General features: G+C 43.8%; 1 protein-coding gene across 23 annotated transcripts in view; it reads left to right on the forward strand.

Moving 5' to 3' along the window:
• The window catches only part of LOC115154037 (disks large homolog 2), a 325,900-nt gene that overhangs the window by 150,803 nt on the left and 154,621 nt on the right, over positions 1–20,476 (forward strand). For 18 of the 23 annotated variants that reach the window (XR_003867810.1, XM_029699854.1, XM_029699855.1 and 15 more), the window contains one exon: positions 4,215–4,274. The exons of the other annotated variants lie outside the window; for them this stretch is intronic. Coding sequence is in view for 17 of the 18 variants with exons in the window: in XM_029699854.1 (XP_029555714.1) it covers positions 4,215–4,274 (60 nt within the window). In the remaining variant the exon portion in view is untranslated. The remainder of the gene's footprint in view (positions 1–4,214; positions 4,275–20,476) is intronic. 23 annotated transcript variants of the gene reach the window in all.

Raw genomic sequence — 20,476 nt, forward strand, 5'->3', positions numbered from 1 at the left:
GTGTTGTTTGATGAAGGCATTGTCTGTATAGTTTTTTGGGGCCTTTTCCCCCAGCATTGTTCCAGCCATATCCGCGGCAGCAGGAAGAATGAAGTCCTCCACAATAGTATGGGGCTTGCCTGTCCTAGCCACTCGGTAGCTCACCATATAAGACGCTTCTAGCCCCTTCTTATTTTTATTTTTTAATTTTTTTAATTTCACCTTTATTTATCCAGGTAGGCCAGTTGAGAACAACTTCTCATTTACAAAAAGCAAAGCAGTGTGACTCAAACAACAACACAGAGTTACACATGGAATAAACAAGCGTACAGTCAAAAAATGGTAACTGTTGGTTAATGGTATCTGTTGCTTTTATACGTCTTACTACTCGAAAGTCGTCTTTATTCTTGCCCAAAAAACATACCGTGGCATATTTTTCAAATTGTTGTGTTTCGTTTCTAAATGTCTGCGCAAGAGTGAAGGTTTCCCACGTGAGAGAACGGTTAATGTGATTGGATGTGAATTATTTGACTAGGCTACCTGTATTTGACATTGTGTTGTTATTTCACTGAACACTAGATGGTTTAATGTTATTTTTGGCAGTGAAACGAGGCTACTCAGGCGAGAAAAAAACCTCACCCTCATGTATAAATTATTATTTATTTATTAAAAAAAAAAGGTGAATCACATTTTTATTTGGCGTACCCCTGACGCCTATGGAGACAGCCGAAGAAGATCTCTTTTGTAACCCTTTTTTCTAAGTGTGTACTACATGCCCTAATGAACATGACCCGTATGTTCAATGACTAAAGGATCTCTGTTTTCTTGAAATGAGATGTACATGGGCTGTTTCATATCTGCAATGGATGCATTAGACTATTTTAGAAAAATGTATAACGAAAGGTTATGATTTAATTACTTTTTAAAGGAATATATTTAAGCAATAAGGCCCAAGGGGGTGTGTTATATTTAAGCAATAAGGCCCGAGGGGCTGTGGTATATGGCCAATATACCACGGCTAAGAGCTGTTCTTATGCACGACGCGAAGCGGCATTTCTGGATGCCGCCTCTAGCTGTGGTATATTGGCCATATAACACAAACCTCCAAGTGCCTTACTGCTATTATAAACTGGTTACCAATTTAAATATAACAGTAAACAAGTGGTATATTGTCTGATATACACACGGCTGAAATGCACACAGCTGAAATGCTATTTCAGCCAATCAGCATCCAGAACCTAAACTTCCCGGGTTTATAATACACTTGGTAATGTACGTCACTCAAAAGGTTATTTAACATGTATTAGCACAAATGTGCATTATTAGCATAAATAACAGACATTGCTGCTGTGGAGAACATTGCTGTTATGCAAAAGTAGGGGGGGTGTCTGACGTGCTTGACCACATGGAAAAAGGATTTATACATTCATTGATTCATGTTAAATAAAGTCCTCCATAGAGTTTTTGATATGGCACTCAACCAATGAGAATAGATTAATAAGGAGATTACTTTACAAGCCAATTACCTAACTATCTTGTATTTTACTCAGTCATGTTCATTCACTTCCCAAGTGTTTCCTGATTGTAATAAAGTAGATGAACAGCAGGTGGCGGTAAGTGCTCAGTTTTAAATAAGCCTCATTAAAACAACCATTGTCGCTAGAACACTATTGGGTGAAGTTTACCTAGATGCTGATTTAGGATCAGTTTATAATTTTCCCCACTAGTGGTTAAGGTTTGGATTGAAGCTGATCGTTGATCAGTACCTATGGTAACTTTACCCTGGAGCTCAGAACACGATGCAGGCCAGCTGGGGACAATGTGGAACAGAATGGGAATCAAAGGAGAATGTATATACGCTAACCACCTCTGATCAGTACAAACAGCATGCACAGTTTTAGTAGAATGGCCCATAGGGCAGTAGCTCGTCCCCTGTTTCTGTAGCACCCCCTGGACAGGACGTTAGTGAATTGCAGGGGGTAGATTGTTGAGTGACAAAATATATTTGGATTTGTCCCGGATTTAATTTCAATTTGAATTAAGGTGTGATTGAAATAAAAATAAAAATGTTAGAATACTTTTGTAGAAAACTGTCATTGTTCGAATCAGACTATAGTCTAATCTTTATTTATTTTTATATTTTTTTAAAACAAAGGTAAAGCAGCAGAGAGCTTATGTTCATATTCCACTAATAGGATTCATGTTTAATACTTAATTATTACTAGATAAAGGTGCCACAAAATAAAATACATTCTATATTTTTTCTTTTCTTCAAAGTAACACACCGGCCTGCAGTATATTTAATTGAATACTTGGCTGACTGATATAATATCTTTCCTGTAATGGTCCGGTTCTAGGCCTCCTCTCTTGACCCCTGTGTATCTGATGTAATAGAATCTTTTGTGGGCCTAGAAGCCTCAATTTTATTTGGAGATTGTGTTGGATACTATTACAGACTGCCTTTTTAGTCTCCACATTCCCTATCTCGTTCAGATAAAGAAATATCTGATGTGATGGGCATTACCCTGAGCCTACTTTAGATTGTATTGTGAGGAGATTAGGCAACAGATCAACTTGTTCTTTTGTCCCAAATGGCACCCTATGCCCTATATAGTGCACTACATTTGACCGGAGCCCGATGGGCCCTGGTCAAAAGTAGTACACTATATAGGGAATAGGGTATAGGAGCCAATTTGCAATCTGTGACACATGTAAACTGAGAGGGATGGAGGAGAAATCACACTTACTGTAAGCTTTTTTCTCTCTGTGGGTATGTGGGTAACCTTGCCCTCAATAGCACAGATTCAAATGTCACAAAGAAACTCAGTATTCTAGTCTGGTTTTGATGAAAGTGACGACTCTCTTTCATAGCTTAGAGTGCCTGAAAATCTGCAGCGTTATCACCAATATTTTGCAAGGTTATATTATTATTGAGTTGGACGTGACAGCCCAGTGTCTGGATGATAGCAACTTAACAGCTGACAGGGAATTGATCAAATGCTGCCCGTCCCAACTCCACTGTCGCTGATAGAAGGTCTTAAAACAGGGATACCACATATCAACGCAAGCAGGTCTTGGATTTGAAACAACACTCTAACACAAGTGGGCCAATATCTGCCATGACAGCCGAATGGAGTCGTTGACAGGCTGTGGACAAAAAACTCAATGTTGTTGAGGAGATTTTGAAATGCAGATTCATTATGTACTGGTAAGCTTTGATTCGGGTAAATTCAGACTATTTTTCCAACCGCGTGGTTCTTTCTCTTTAGTCAGTCCCTAAAACTCAAAAGGAAAGGTGAGTTTCTACAACGATTGCATGTGTAGTTAGGTTAGTCTGTTGATTAAAATGGGACTTTGTAAGGGATGTAACTTTGTGGCACATTTGCTGCTTTTCCATAATTTAGTATTTTTCTTACAGAACTCTGTTATCCATAGCAGGTGTTGGAATTCTGTGTGTTTTAGCACGTTGCATTGGAAACTGTTATTCTGATATCAATTTTATTCAAAGCCAGCTGGGACTGAGCCATGAGGAATAACTTGTACTCCCCTCCTACTTGTGTCACAGCATCGGGTGAGAGTACGACCTATCTTGGTAATTCTGCAGGTAAGAGCTAACTTGCGCTCACCAGGCCGTTCTCCTGGTTTGGCACGGCACTTAGTTACAGTGACTAGCATTTAGCAGTGCATAAGAGGCACTAGTTTGCTTTAGGGTTTGGGTGGGTTATAGGGTTGTGGTCTAGGTTCACTATATTTCGAGTTCTTTGGGAAATGATAACTTTGTTAAAACCAACATACAAATAGAAATGAGGACAACCGCTGCTGGTGCTATAGCATTAGAGGGCCAGGTTAACTAAGCATTTTTTACCAGAAGTTTGTATCTGTTGTCTGCCTTCCATTCCCTTAAGAACAGTTAAGGGAATGAAACAGTTGCAGACTTTGGACATGACTAAATCTGGCCCTAAGGGAGCGCTTCTTAGAGGCTCCTTCCTCATTGGCTCATATGCAGGAAGTAAGACTCTCTCACTTTCTCTCATCCGCATTCAACCCTAACATTGCTCTCCTGCATTCTCATTTTCGCCTTCTCTCTCTCCCTCTCTGGCTCCCTCCCTCTCTTTTGCCCTCTGTGGAGTATGACTGTGTACCCCCATAGCCTGCAGCTCCCTATCTTTATGTAATAATCTCTCTTTTGTCTTCCTAACTTGCGAGTGACGTTGTCTTTTACTTCTTACCTGCAGCCTGCACTGGTTACTCGTTTTGATCTTACATACCCTGGTGTGACTGCAGCAAACTACCTGGCAAGTTTTTTTCTCCCTTTTATCACTGGAAAGTTTGTTTTTTATTTGATTTCTTTACAGTGCTTTTGGGGTCCGTTGATGAGCCACGCATGGGGTTCACTTGACTCTTTTCAAATGTTTTCGTTCTACTTGAAAGGTAACATGTGGAATCGGATGAATTTGTTATCTTTCTGTGTGATCCCGTGGATTTATGTGCGGTCAGTCCTGTTGAATTCTGTATCTCATAAACCTCTTTTTACCCGAGGAATACCACATGTGTTTGCGACTAATTTTCAGTGTCACCTAAACACAAGTTGTATTTGTTTTGCCACCAGTCATTCATCTATGATATTCTGTTTGGTTGATCAGTGTCACAAAGTAACAATTGTTGTCTGTTGTGCATACTGCATTTTAGCAGACACGCTTATCCAGAGCAACTTACAGGAGTCAACTCAGGGATTTGAACCAGTGACCTTTCGTTTACTGGCACAATGCTCCTAACCGCTAGGCTACCTGCCTGCGTAGGGACAGGTTATTGCAATTATATTTATTTGTTTTTGCTAGTGCTCCCCCTCTTTGTTTTTGTTTCTTCTCACTACATAATTGGTACTTCCATCTCAGTGTGGAAGTAGAATATTATCAAAGAAATGTTCAAAAGAATATTATGAAATGAAAATTCCTGCGTATCATTTGTTTCCTCATTTCCCATGATGCTTTTCTGTTAGTCATCATCAACAATGGATTTGACAGTTACAGATGTAGGACATTAATTTGAGCCAGTTTGCTTCAGCAAAATAATCCTGCAGCAAAAGGAAATTTGAATTATTATGTGAATTAAAATGAATGGACATTTTTGTAGGGGTTGATACATTTTTCTTTAGGGCAAATCAAGTCTGAAATTTCTAAGTGGAAATTCCAAACTTTAGAAGTCTTTTTGATAAGCAAATACACTACAAGTCAGCAATAAAAGAGTGATCAAATTAAGATCCTACATCTGTAAATTAACAAAAATGTGAATTACACTGATTTAGTTATTTATTTCCAGTGAATAACAACAATTTTAATTAATATGGTTTTTCAATGGCATTTTCAAAGTGCTACTATACCACTAATTGCTCAATGATCCTCAACGGTGATTAAAGCCTAGTTGGCCCATCCTTTAACATCCCACATCCGACAACCGAGACATTAGGTTAGGGAGAGGCAGTCTCACTCACATCTGCATAGCGGTCAGAGAGAGGGGTATAAGAGCTTCTTCTTCAGACAGGCTATGGTCTGTGTGTTTCTGTGTCTGTCTGTCTGTCTGTCTGTCTGTCTGTCTGTCTGTCTGTCTGTCTGTCTGTCTGTCTGTCTGTCTGTCTGTGTTTGTGTGACATTGTCAGACTTGTGTCCCTATCTGACCTACATGATCCTTCCCCTAATCCCCCTCCTCTTCTCCGGGCTAACCGATTGCAGCCATTTCCTCTGCACTGTTCTCGCCCCTCGCCTCTTTTTAAGTAACTATTGACTTTCGTTGGATGTAATTTTCAGGCGCAGCCGCTCCTTTGTGGCACCCCGGCAAACCTAGTGTCAATCCTTTATGTAGAGTGAGAGAGGGGTGAATTAGTGAGAAACGCAGTTCTATTATATTATGCATGAGTCATGGCCTGGCCAAGGACTATGAATCTGTGCTTTCTCATTTGTTTTCACTTAGCCTTGGGACTTTCAATGAAAAATAGCTTTAATGCTGCGGTGTAGTTGCACAGGCGGGAGAGAATTGAGTCTTGTCTGCTGAGATTGGAGTCCTCCCTACTTGCCTTGCTCTGAGCAAGGCGAACAGTATTTGATATGGACTAATTCAGAAAAGATGTCGTCATCGATTCATGCTGTCACGTTATCGACCTACAGTACGGTCTGTTTCCGTGCTAATATCTGCTTGCATAAATGCATGAATCTTGCATCAGCAATTAGCCTTCTTTCAATCAAGCAATGTGAACTTTGGGAATTATAAGCTGGTTTAATTAACGCCCAGATGCAGTAGTTGAAGGATGTTTGTCAGGGAAATCTGTCTAATTCGGGAAAGCAGGCTCTTGATGTGTGTGTGTGTGTGTATGGTTAGTAGGTAGTGGCTCCATTTACATTTTAGTCATTTAGCAGACGCTCTTATCCAGAGCGACTTACAGTAGTGAATGCATACATTTCTTATAAAATGTTTTTTTTTTTTTTCCGTACTGGTCCCCCGTGGGAATTGAACCCACAACCCTGGTGTTGCAAACACCATGCTCTACCAACTGAGCCACACGGGTCCACACGGGGCTCCCCAGGGGAAGAAACACACTCAGACAGGCTCTCCATCTTGACTCCCTGTTGTCATAATTACTCCACAGACTTGTTATCCCCAAGATTGGAGGCCTTGATAGGCTCATGCCGCTTCTCTGATTTAACCGCAGTTATTAGTATATTCTCTTTATTTAGATGGAAAGTCCCAAATGAGAGGGGGAGACAAGTAGGTCCAGGCATACAGATATAAAGCTGCAGGCAGGGTTTGAATCCACAAGGGGCAATGTGTGGTCCGTAGTCAACAGTGCTATGACTAGCCAGACTCCAGCATGAGTTTTGGAGTTTTAAGGACAGCATTGCTGCCCAACATGGCTCATCAGAGCATATATTTGCACTTATAGACATTGTTAGTGTTTTTTGTTACTGTATAAAGAAACTCCAGTTCATATAGTTAATTTGCAGCATACTGTACCAGAGTGTACACGAGTACCACAGTGTATCACAGAAGGTCTTCCGGAGGGTTGCAGTCAGAGAGGGTGAATAGCATCAAGTAGAGATCGAGACTTCTATCAGTTATTAGTTCAAACCTATCGGACGACTTAACATGTTTGGCATTAGCATACTAATTGTTTTCTCGTCAGAGTTGAAATACAACCATAGTTGTTGACCTTGAAGTGAAGGCTTAATTTAAAAAAATATATTTAACAATATATTTAACTAGGCAGGTCAGTTAAGAAAAATTCTTATTTACAATGACGGCCAAACCCGGACAATTGTGTGCCGCCCTATGGGACTCCCAATCACGGCCAGATGTGATACAGCCTGGATTCAAACCAGGGACTGTAGTGACACCTCATGCACTGAGATACAGTGTCTTAGACCGCTGCGCCACTCGGGAGCATGATATGACTATGGCTGAGGGGGAAATTTGGAAATGAACTCGTTAATATATCACAATCTTTTCTTGGGGTCTTAAATGTCATGGTCGACATACCAAGGCCACTTCTCAATTGGCACCCTATTACCTGTAAAGTGCACTACTTTTGACCAGGGCCCATGGAGCGCACTATGTACAGAAAAGGGTGCCATTTGATACGCAGCCCCAGGCACATGAGTATTCTGGACACACACAGTAAACAACATCTTCCTATAGCAAAGACGGATGCACCAATGGTTTCTCCTTGAGATGTGTACCAATGACCACCACATCTTTTCTTTACTGTTATACCTGTATGTGGCTTGATGAAATAACGGATTTGCAAATACATGAGTGATTTAAAACCTATATAGCCTTATGCGAGGTTAAGCCAAAATTGATTTGTGTTCAAATTTAATTTAATATGAAATGTCAATGTGTAATTGATCTCATAATAAGTGCTCACACTGGTCGAATTCCAATGGCCTGAGAAACACTGAATCAGAAAACGTCAGATATTTACATACAAGTATGACAGGTTTTTTATTTGAACCATCTATCAACAGATTTGGAGTGACATGTGGCAGATATAATGTAAATTATAAACTGGGTGGTTCAAGCCCTGAATGCTGATTGGCTGACAGCTGTGGTATATCAGACTGTATACCACGGGTATGACAAAACATTTATTTTTACTGCTCTAATTATGTTGGTAACCAGTTTGAAATAGCAATAAGGCACCTCAGGGGTTTGTGGTACTCCGCGATGTGTCGTACCTAAGAACAGCCCTTAGCCGTGGTATATTGGCCACATACCACACCCCCTCATGCCTTTTTGCTTAATTAATTTAGGTTAGTGTTTGCAGTTGAAAAGGCTACACAGTAACTGTCTTGTTAAACACCATATGCTCACAAGGTCACCTTCACCAAAGACAGGACAGGAGGATGAATATTTAAACAGCCACCCTTCTTTTAGTTGCATTCATTGGAAAGAATACAATCTGTCTGACTTGGTTCTTCTGAGAGAGATTCTTTGAAATGCGGTTGTCTCCTCTTTTTCGCCAGCAGCCTTGTTATCAAAGCAGCATCCGTCTCAATCAAGCAAGACCAGGCATTAGGTGTTCTCTGGTAGGCTTGAAAGGGAACGTTTGTCTCATCCAGACTTGTTGACTCAAGAAAGTGTGATGTGATTTTATGAGTGTGTCAAGGGACCTTTTTTGAGAGCTTTTCTGGCAATTGTATTGCCAATGCAGCTCTTAGGAGACCTCTAGGAATGATTCTCTCATCCCTCTACACAGCTTCAACATCATGTCACTTTGTGTTGTAATTACAAAGCTCATATCCAAAGCTGCTGTACCATTCAATTCATCAAATATGAGTGGTAAGCTATTTTTACTGAGAAGAAGCATGTTATACCCTACTGGAAATTGTACACAAGACTAACGTTCCATTTACAATTCTAACAGGTTCCATGGCATCTGAAATGACTTGATAATGTGTTTCAATACAGGGAACTAAAACTGCATTCCAAACTTAATTTTCAGGTGTTTGTGAAAGCAAATATTTGCATTTTATTATGTTACAATTCAATTTGTGTTCAAATAAAATGTGTTAATATGTAATTATTGTATTTCCAACACGGAAACATTCACATTTCCAGTAGGGATCCACTGTGATTGTGTTTAATTTCTATGTCAATACAATCTCTTCTTACCTGGAAATCTGTCGGTGCCCCAGTAGCAAAGACTGTAAACAATAGACGTCATTCGACAGCTGTTGCTTAGTAACAGTTGGACCCAAGCCAGAGTATTTTGATAATCAGATCTGAGGTTAGTTCTATCTTTGACCTTGTTACCAATCTGTCACTAATTGTATCTGTGGCTGCATGGAACCTGAGCTATTGCTTCTATGCCTAGAGGGAAGGCCTTGATATGCAGTGCCATTGTCCCGGATGGATGGATGGATAAGGTCGTTGCTGTAAAAAAGTAGTGTATTCTTATTCAACTTACCTGGTAAATAAAAAATTAAATGAAAAGTAATTTTGAGGTGAACTGTGCAAACACAGCTTTGGTGATGTAGTTATTGCTAATTCAGAAGTTCCTGCTGATATTCACTGTCTACATGCACCCTTTGTGTATGCACACGTGTATGGATGTTGTAATGTATTATAGATGATGCCTGTACCATGTTCCACTATGATTGTTTTTAGTGTCTCAAAACTACATTTGAGTGGTCCACAATGTGGTTTAAAAAATAACAGATTTTGTATCATTGTGGAGTGACACCCCAAAAAATTATCTAACTCATAACTGTACGATTGACAGTTTTGAAACATCACTGGATGCGTCCCAATTTGCACCCTATTCCCTGTATAGTGCACTGCTTTTGACCAGAGACCATAGGTAAAAAGTAGTGTACTATATAGGGAATAGCGTGCCATTTGGGACACGTAACTGTTCCGCCTCCTTACTATTTATCACAGGTTATGAAGCGAGAGCTGAAAAATGGCTTCTCACAATGGCTGAACACCTCGCCAATGTAAGCCATTTTGGCACAAACAGGATGCTCTTATCAATGCATCTTATTATCTGGATGCTCTTATGTCTCCTGATTTGCAATGGTGTCTCTAAACGCTAGAATTACTTTATCTCCCGGGAAACACCTGGAGAATTGGAGAATTCATCCAGGGCCATCAATGGCTCTGTTTCTTTTAATCTAATGAATGTCAGAGGAGGACCATTGAGGAGACAATGTACTCCCCAAAATAGAATTCTCCCTGGCATGAATAGCTGTATTACACTTGATTCATTGTTGGTTCTAATAGTGTTTTCTGTTCAGGCAGTTAATGGATACATGCAGGTGTACATTGACTGGATGATTCAATGAGAATAGGACTGCAAATTGTTTTGGAAGGCCCCTATCCCGATTTTGCTCTCCTTCCAACAGAGGCACTGTCCTTTAATATTGTGTGTGTGTGTGTGTGTGTGTGTGTGTGTGTGTGTGTGTGTGTGTGTGTGTGTGTGTGTGTGTGTGTGTGTGTGTGTGTGTGTGTAAAGGGTTGGTAGGTAGGTACTGTACATCAGCGCCACAGTAAACAACCCTCTCCTCTCATTTAATGGCCCCTTGCTAGTCCATCCCCTTTTGAAGCAGATTGCACTAAAATAAATATTTCACATTTGGCCCAGAAACATCCACCGTGTGCTGAGGTACTGGGAAGATGGTTTCTCTCCCAGTCTGAAACCCTTACACAATAAGTGATCCACCAACATTGATTTGCTATTAGATGGTATTAAAGTACTTGGCCTCGGTAGCGATGGGGAGCACTCCTGTAAGTGGTACATTTTGTGTGCTTTACCCATACTCCCTCAAAATACTTTAAGGGTTTACCTCGGATGGAAAATACATTGGTGGACATGTGCTAAGTGTAATGGCAACAGCACATGTGTGCAAGGAATGAAAAGTAAGCCTTCAATACGGAATGGGTCCTCCAATGTTGTTAGAAGAGAAAGTCTTCCAGTTAGTGTCATTCCTGGTGTCCTGTTCTTTCTGCACTTAATATAAATAGAGAGGGGAAAAGTCCATTTGTTTTAATGTGGACTTTTGCAGCCTCTTAAATGTTGTGTGTAATGGCAATATGCAGTAGCCCTCACTATTAGCCAGAGGGTTTAGCTATCTGGTGCTCTGAAAATGCATGACTAGAGCTTTTGTGTACATTTTATCGAAATATGTGAGACATGAAATAGGAAATTGATTCATATACGTCATATAGCCAACATTATGGATATGTTGACTATAGAGCTACAAAGAGTAAGTGAAGAGGGGACGGCTGGGCATTCGGGCTGTTGAGTCTGTTTCTGCGGTAACATGGACTCTTAACAACTCGCTGAAACAAGCAAGGTGTTGTAGCAAACGAGTGTTGGGTTGACTAGGTAACACCCCCTCCCTGCAGCAGCACACATAGAAATAAAATGAATAAAATGGGCATGGAACCTCTAACCCTGGCAATTTGACTGATAAACTCATGGGTAAACTCACAATGTCTATCTGATATTGTGATGCAATCATTTCCATGGTAATGTAGAATGTTCATTCAAATGACTGATGTGGCTCTTGCAATGGAATGTATTTTTTTGTAATGTCAGTTGAGTTGAATCAACAAATCAAAGCACATGTTGATGGCTACACTTCCTGCTTTTACTTCCTGCTGTTACATCCTGCTTTGCTTCTATGGGTACACTTGCGATGGCTGCAACTCCACCCATTATGCCATCATTGACTTGAATGAGGACGCCCGTTCTATTCATTATTTTTGTTGGCAGCATATGCAGTCAGGACCACAGGAGAGGAGAAAATGTGCTTCTTAAAAAAAACAGTGCTATTTGAGCAGTTATTGTGGTGACCGCGACCATTTGGCTGGCCAATTACCTTCATCCAAAATTCCATGACCGTCACAGCCCTAGCTGCGGGCCTGCTGCCTGCTGTCTTGTTTACCATAGAGTTGGGCAGTCACCTTCACTGCTGTCTTGTAATGGTTTGGCAGGGCAAGGCTAAGAAAATAAAGAATGCATTCGAAAAGTATTCAGACCCCTTGACTTTTTTCACATTTTGTTACGTTACAGCCTTATTCTAAAACTGATTAAATCGTTTTTTTCCCTCATCAATCTACACACAATACCCCATAATGACAAAGCAAAAAAACATTTTTTACAAATTTATAAAAATAAAAACAACTGAAATATAACATTTACATAAGTATTCAGATCCTTTACTCAGTACTGTGTTGAAGCACCAAGTCTTCTTGGGGATGACACTACAAGCTTGGCACACATGTATTTGGGGAGTTTCTCCCATTCTTCTCTGCAGATTCTCTCAAGCCCTGTCAGGTTGGATGGGGAGCGTCCCTGCACAGCTATTTTCAGGTCTCTCCAGACATGTTCGATTGGGTTCAAATCTGGGCTCTGGCTGTGCTACTCAAGGACATTCAGAGACTTGTCCCGAAGCCACTCCTGCGTTGTCTTGGCTGTGTGCTTAGGGTCATTGTCCTGTTGGAAGGTGAACCTTCACCCCAGTCTGAGGTCCTGAGCGCTCTGGAGCAGGTTTTCATCAAGGGTCTCTCTGTACTTTGCTCCGTTCATCTTTCCCTTGATCCTGACTAGTCTCCCAGTTCCTGCCGCTGAAAAACATCCCCCCTGCATGATGCTGCCACCACCATGCTTCACCGTCGGGAAGGTATTGGCCAGGTGATGAGTGGTGCCTGGTTTCCTCCAGACGTGACCCTTGGCATTCAGGCCAAAGAGTTCAATCTTGTTTCTCTTGGTCTGAGAGTCCTTTAGGTGCCTTTTGGCAAACTCCAAGCAGGCTGTCATGTGCCTTTTACTGAGGAGTGGCTTCCATCTGGCCACTCTACCATAAAGGCCTGATTGGTGGTGTGCTGCAGAGATGGTTGTCCTTCTGGAAGATTCTCCCATCTTCACAGAGGATCTCTGGAGCTTTGAGTGACCATTGGGTTCTTGGTCACCTCCCTGACCAAGGCCCTTCTCCCTCGATTGCGCAGTTTTGCCGGGAGGCCAACTCTAGGAAGAGTCTTGGTGGTTCCAAACTTCTTCCATTTAAGAATGATGTAGGCCACTGTGTTCTTGGGGATCTTCAATGCTGCAGACATATTTTGGTACCCTTCTCTAGATCTGTGCCTCGACACAATCTTATGAATTGTGTCTAAAAACCTGTTTTCGCCTTGTCATTATGGGGTGTTTATTTCGATTGATGAGAAATGTTTTATTTAATACATTTTAGAATAATGCTGTAACATAACAAAATGTGGAAGTAGTGATGGGGTCTGAATGATTTCCAAATGCACTGTAAATGTATTTCTATTTGACATCATGGACTGTCAATGCATGCATCCATAGCTCCATCTATAAATAAAAAACAAAGTAAGGATTGTGGAATTAACTCAGTGAGGATTGTTGCTTAAAATGAACTAATAATTCCGATGTCCATAACTTTGTAAGTGCAGAATATCATGTTTTTTTTCTTTCTTAAACTTCAAATACTTAAGGTATTGTATTTACTTGGTTATTCTCCAGTTAATAAGGCACTGTAAAAATATTGAAAATTGTTTTTATTAACTTTGTTTAACTTTGACTAATATTGTTTTTGTGTTCTAATTCTTAAGAAATACTGTCACGATTCTCTAAGACAGAACCCAGAAGCAGACCAGGACAAGGTGAGTAAAATGAAAGTGAGTATTTATTGGTAGTCTTGATGTGTATATTGAGTAATCCAGGAGACGGAGCGGCAGCGGAGGTGAGTTGATGAGAGTAAATGGGTTGATCCAATGAAGTCACTGAATCCACCGACGGCCAGGCAAGGGAGTTGAATGTTCCGGGAGAATGACTGTAGACAGAGTAAACGGGAGTGAGTAACCAGCAACAAGTACAAAACTAGCTCAGGAAACATGAGGCTGATACACTGACACAACATACTGTTCGTTGCTAACGATCCGGCAGGGAATGGATGTCAGTTCAGGGCTTAAGAAGAGGTGATGATCAGGACCAGGTGTGCAGAAGGTTGATGAGATGCAGGTAATCACTAGATCTCCCGCCTAACTTCGTTGCCTAGCAACCAGACAGGGTGCGTTCAGGAACCTTAGACAACACTCCAAACAAAAAAACAGTCAGCTCAGGCAGAAACAGACTCAGGAAGCGGGATACCTGACAGTACCCCCCCTCCGATGAACGCCACCGGGCGGACAACCCGGAGCGCCAGGATGGAGGCGGTAGAAGTCAGTAAGGAGGGTATTGTCAAGGATTTGACGCCGAGGAATCCAACTCCTCAGGACCATACCCCTCCCAGTCCACGAGATACTGAAAACCCCAACATCTGGAATCCATAATGCGGCGCACCGTGTAGACTGGACCACCTCTGATCATCCGAGGCGGAGGAGGAGGAGGCAGAGGGGGTAGCAGAGGACTGAGGTGCACAGGCTTGAGGCAGGAGACATGAAAGGTGGGGTGGACTCAGAGTTCTAGGCAACTTAAGACGAACCACAACGGGATTAATCACCTTCTCCACCACAAACGGACCAATGAACTTAGGGGACAGTTTCCTTGATTCCGTCCGCAGAGGAAGATCCCGTGTAGCCAACCATACCTGATCTCCAATGGCATAAACTGGAGCTGGAATCCGGCGACGATTCGCCTGGAGCTGATAACGGTCAGAAACTAAGGAGAGCCTTTCTGGCCCGATGCCAGGTCCGGTGGCAACGACGAATGTGGGCCTGGACCGAGGGTACCGCAAGATCCTTCTCCTGAGAAGGAAACAAGGGAAGTTGGTAACCGTACAGGCACTGGAAAGGAGACATCCCAGTAGCAGATGTAGGGAGAGTTATGGGCATACTCGACCCATGGCAACTGAGAGGCCCAAGAGGCGGGGTTGGAGGAGACAAGGCAGCGCAGCGTGGATTCCATCTTCTGGTTGGCTCTCTCCGCCTGACCATTAGATTGGGGGTGAAATCCAGATGTCAGACTGACTGTAGCTCCAATGGCCAAACAGAAGGATTTCCAGACAGCAGAGGTAAACTGAGGACCACGGTCGGAAACAATGTCACTGGGCAACCCGTGGACCCTGAAAACCTCCCTAACCAGGATCTCGGATGTCTCAGAGGCAGAGGGAAGCTTGGAGATGGGTACAAAGTGGGCGAACTTGCTGAATCGGTCCACAATAGTCAGAATGACCGTGTTCCCTTCAGAAGAGGGCAATCCCGTAACAAAGTCCAGAGCCAGATGCGACCATGGTCGCCGGGGAATAGGTAGGGGGTGAAGAAGTCCAGAACTGGCCCGATTGGCACTCTTATTTCTGTGCACATACTGGGCATGCAGCAACAAACCCCCGGGTATCTTCTCCCATGGCAGGCCACCAAAATTGTCTGCGTAGTAATGCCATCGTCCGAGCCACGCCAGGGTGAGAAGCCATCTTACTGGCGTAGGACCATTGGAGGACAGCAGACCGGACAGACTCGGGCACAAACAACCGACCGGGTGGACCGTTACCGGGACCGGGCTGCGTCCGAAGGGCTGCCAGAACCTCCTCAATCCTCCATGTGACAGCTCACACGACGAAGTTCTGGGGAAGAATCGTCTCAGTCTTGGCCCCACTCTCCTCCGTCTTGGAGAACATCCGGGACAAGGCGTCCGCCTTGCCGTTCTTAGATCCAGGTCGGAATGTCAGGGAACTCCTCCAAGGCCAGTTTCACCGCAAGAAGCTCCCGGTTACCCACATCGTAATTCCTCTCCGCCGACGACAGACGACGAGAGTAGAAAGCGCAGGGATGGAGTTTGCCGTCAGTGGAGCTTCGCTGGGACAGGATGTCGCCAATCCCCACATCAGATGCGTCCACTTCCACAACAAACTGTCGGTCAGCGTCAGGTTGAGAGAGAATCGGGGCATTGGTGAAGCGACTCTTCAATTCCAGAAACGCTCGATCTGCCTCCGGATTCCAACTGAAGGTCCTGGTACTAGAAGTCAGAGCAGTTAATGGAGCGGCCACATGGCTGTAGTCTTGGATAAACCGACGATAGAAATTCGCAAACCCCAGAAACCTCTGGAGCTGCAATCTCGTATCAGGCTGGTCCCAATCCAGAACTGCCCTAACCTTCTCTTGGTCCATCTTAATCTCTCCGAGAGATGATGTACCCGAGGAAGGATGTAGTGTGGGCATGAAAGTCACACTTCTCGGCCTTCACAAGCAGGCGGTTCTCCAGCAATCGCTGCAGAACCTGCTTGACATGCTGGACGTGGCTGGAATGCTCCTTAGAAAAAATCAAAATGTCATCCAGGTAAACGAACACGAACAGACCGATCATATCTCTCAATACGTCATTAACCATGCTCTGGAACACTGCAGGAGCATTGGTCAATCCAAACGGCATCACCAGATACTCGAAATGACCCATCGGTGTATTGAAACCAGTCAACCACTCGTCCCCCTCTCTGACACGGACCAGATGTTACGCATTGCGTAGGTCAAGTTTAGTAAACACCGTAGCACCCTGTAAGGAATTGAAAGCAGAGTTCATCAAAGGCAGGGGATACTTGTTCTTGACCGTAATATCATTCAACCCCCAGTAATCAATACACGGTCGAAGAGAACCATCCTTTTTACTCACAAAAAAGAATCCTGCCCCCAGTGGTGAAGACGAGGGACGAATGAGACCAGCACCTAGAGACTCCTTTATGTAGGTCTCCAAAGCTTCCCGTTCAGGTCGAGAGATGCTGTATAATCGTCCCTTGGGATAGACAGCTCCAGGAAACAGGTTAATGGCACAATCATATGGTCGGTGGGGAGGAAGTGACATTGCCTTCTGCTTACTGAACACCTCACCCAATTCGTGATATGTTTCAGGAACCAGGTACAAATCTGGGGAGTTAGAATCACTGACCTTACTGGGAACCGAATGGGAACAGGCCGTCCTCAGACAGTTAGCATGGCATTCAGTGCTCCAACTAGTTACCTTGCCGGTCACCCAATCGAATGTGGGATTGTGTTCTCTCAGCCAGGGGTATCCAAGAACCAGAGGAACATGGGGAGAAGGCAAAATGAAGAAGGATATAACCTCTGAATAATTCCCTGACAACATCTTAACCGGTTCAGTCCTCATAGTGATACGTGCCAGACTACTGCCGTTCAGAGTGGTAGCTTCAATGGCTTCCGGTAGCGTCTCCTTAGAAAGCCCCAGCTGTTCCACTAAGTCGGCATCTATAAAGCTGCCATCTGCACCTGAGTCGATAAATGCGTTAAATCGCTAAACTCTGAGTCTTGTTCATGAGGGTAGCAGGGAAAAAGTTCTAACAGAACTATTGAGGGGTTGAAACTGGCTCGCTAAAAGACCTCCCACCTTTAGCGAGCCGAGCCGTTTAACGGGCGCTGAGGACAAGCGGAGATGTAATGTCCCGAGGTACCACAGTAAAGGCAGCTCTTGGTCTTACGTCTACGTCGGCGCTCCTCCTGGGTTAACCCGTACCGCCCCACTTGCATGGGTTCAGGATCTGGAAGCAGGACCCCTTCACTAATCCCGTGAGTTGAATCATGACCAACTCGTTCCGGTCCATTTCCTGACCCAATAGGTAACCGAGCAGCTGATTGCTTGGACGTGCCCCATTGCTTTTCGCTCTTTCTCTCTTGGACTCTATTATCCACCCGAATAGCTAATGCTACCAGACTGTCCAGGTCCCTAGACTCAGGATAAGAGATCAACTCATTCTTGAGTTGCTCCGACAACCCCTGGTAAAAAACCGCTTGTAGTGATTCCTCATTCCACCCACTCTCCACAGTCAATGTCCTGAATTCGATTACAAAATCGGCCACACTGCGAGCTCCTTGGCAAAGGGAGAACAACCGCTTAGCTGCGTCCTTACCTCGGACAGGGTGGTCAAAAAGTTCTCATCTCTGCCGTGAACTCCTGGTATGACCCCATGCAGGTGTCCTGTTGTTCCCATATGGCTGATGCCCACTCCAGAGCTCTTCCACACAGCAGTTCAATAACAAAGGCTATCCTAGCCTTGTCTGTGGCATAAGAGTAGGGCTGTAGATCAAAAACTAGTCCACACTGCATAAGAAACGAACGGCATCTTCCCAAATCCCCTTCGTACTTATCTGGTGTCGGGACCTTGGGCTCACGGAAGGAAACATCTCCAAAAGCGACAGGTGAGAGGGGTGTAGCAGGTGGTGGATGATCCGCCGGCAAACTGAGCTGAGCCTGGATATTCGTCAGAATAGTAGAAAAATTCTGAACTGAAAGCGCGATCTCCTGTAGCGCCGTGCTGTGTTGTCCCAACATCTTACCCTGATGGGTAATGGCATGGCGAACGGAGTCCAGGTCCGCTGGGTTCATTTTTGGCCGGATCGTTCTGTCACGATTCTCTAAGACAGAACCCAGAAGCAGACCAGGACAAGGTGAGTAAAATGAAAGTGAGTATTTATTGGTAGTCTTGATGTGTATATTGAGTAATCCAGGAGACGGAGCGGCAGCGGAGGTGAGTTGATGAGAGTAAATGGGTTGATCCAATGAAGTCACTGAATCCACCGACGGCCAGGCAAGGGAGTTGAATGTTCCAGGAGAATGACTGTAGACAGAGTAAACGGGAGTGAGTAACCAGCAACAAGTACAAAACAACAAAACTAGTTCAGGAACCATGAGGCTGATACACTGACACAACATACTGTTCGTTGCTAACGATCCGGCAGGGAATGGATGTCAGCTCAGGGCTTAAGAAGAGGCGATGATCAGGACCAGGTGTGCAGAAGGTTGATGAGATGCAGGTGCGGGTAATCACTAGATCTCCCGCCTAACTTCGTTGCCTAGCAACCAGACAGGGTGCGTTCAGGAACCTTAGACAACACTCCAAACAAAAAAACAGTCAGCTCAGGCAGAAACAGACTCAGGAAGCGGGATTCCTGACAAATACAGCATTTCCACTTTTTATTTAGCCTATTTACTTTTACGGTAATTCCATGTAATCATATGTCCATGTGTATTTATTTAGACCCCCACCCCCTCACTCTAGTAATGGTATCTGCTGGTGTTTGTGTGTTTATTTAGACCCCCACCCCCTCACTCTAGTAATGGTATCTGCTGGTGTTTGTGTGTTTGTTTAGACCCCCACCCCCTCACTCTAGTAATGGTATCTGCTGGTGTTTGTGTATTTATTTAGACCCCCACCCCCTCACTCTAGTAATGGTATCTGCTGGTGTTTGTGTGTTTATTTAGACCCCCACCCCCTCACTCTAGTAATGGTATCTGCTGGTGTTTGTGTGTTTGTTTAGACCCCCACCCCCTCACTCTAGTAATGGTATCTGCTGGTGTTTGTGTATTTATTTAGACCCCCACCCCCTCACTCTAGTAATGGTATCTGCTGGTGTTTGTGTGTTTATTTAGACCCCCACCCCCTCACTCTAGTAATGGTATCTGCTGGTGTTTGTGTGTTTGTTTAGACCCCCACCCCCTCACTCTAGTAATGGTATCTGCTGGTGTTTGTGTATTTATTTAGACCCCCACCCCCTCACTCTAGTAATGGTATCTGCTGGTGTTTGTGTGTTTATTTAGACCCCCACCCCCTCACTCTAGTAATGGTATTTGCTGGTGTTTGTGTGTTTGGTTAGACCCCCACCCCCTCACTCTAGTAATGGTATCTGCTGGTGTTTGTGTGTTTATTTGGACCCCCACCCCCTCACTCTAGTAATGGTATCTGCTGGTGTTTGTGTGTTTATTTAGACCCCCACCCCCTCACTCTAGTAATGGTATCTGCTGGTGTTCGTGTGTTTGTTTAGACCCCCACCCCCTCACTCTAGTAATGGTATCTGCTGGTGTTTGTATGTTTATTTAGACCCCCACCCCCTCACTCTAGTAATGGTATCTGCTGGTGTTTGTGTGTTTGTTTAGACCCCCACCCCCTCACTCTAGTAATGGTATCTGCTGGTGTTTGTGTGTTTGTTTAGACCCCCACCCCCTCACTCTAGTAATGGTATCTGCTGGTGTTTGTGTGTTTGTTTGCTGTGGATAGGTCACACTAACCAACACGTCAAGGTCATCAGCCGCGTCAATGTTTTCACTTCAATAGGCAGCCCAATAGGCAGCCCTGTAAATTTGACAACATCAGCGTCTGACACATGGAATGAGTGTACTCTTATTTATGATTGTTGTTTATTGTGTGTACATGCACTGGGTTGTTTTGCCACAGGGCAAGCCTGGTTTGAGCTTTTACCTCCGAATCGGCTGGGAACATGAAGTTTCTCTCCCTCTTTAATTCTAACTTGCATCTGTGTGTGTGTGTGTGTGTGTGTGTGTGTGTGTGTGTGTGTGTGTGTGTGTGTGTGTGTGTGTGTGTGTGTGTGTGTGTGTGTGTGTGTGTGTGTGCTTGTGCATTAGGAGGGTTGGGATAAAGTGAAGGTCACGTTTCCATTGGACCTTGTGTAGCTACAGTAAAGTAATCTTTATCTGCCTTGCGCTTGCGGATGCAGGATGGCGTGAGAGGATGCAGGATGGTGTGAG

Source organism: Salmo trutta, chromosome 19 (assembly GCF_901001165.1).
Source record: "Salmo trutta chromosome 19, fSalTru1.1, whole genome shotgun sequence".
Taxonomy (NCBI): domain Eukaryota; kingdom Metazoa; phylum Chordata; class Actinopteri; order Salmoniformes; family Salmonidae; genus Salmo; species Salmo trutta.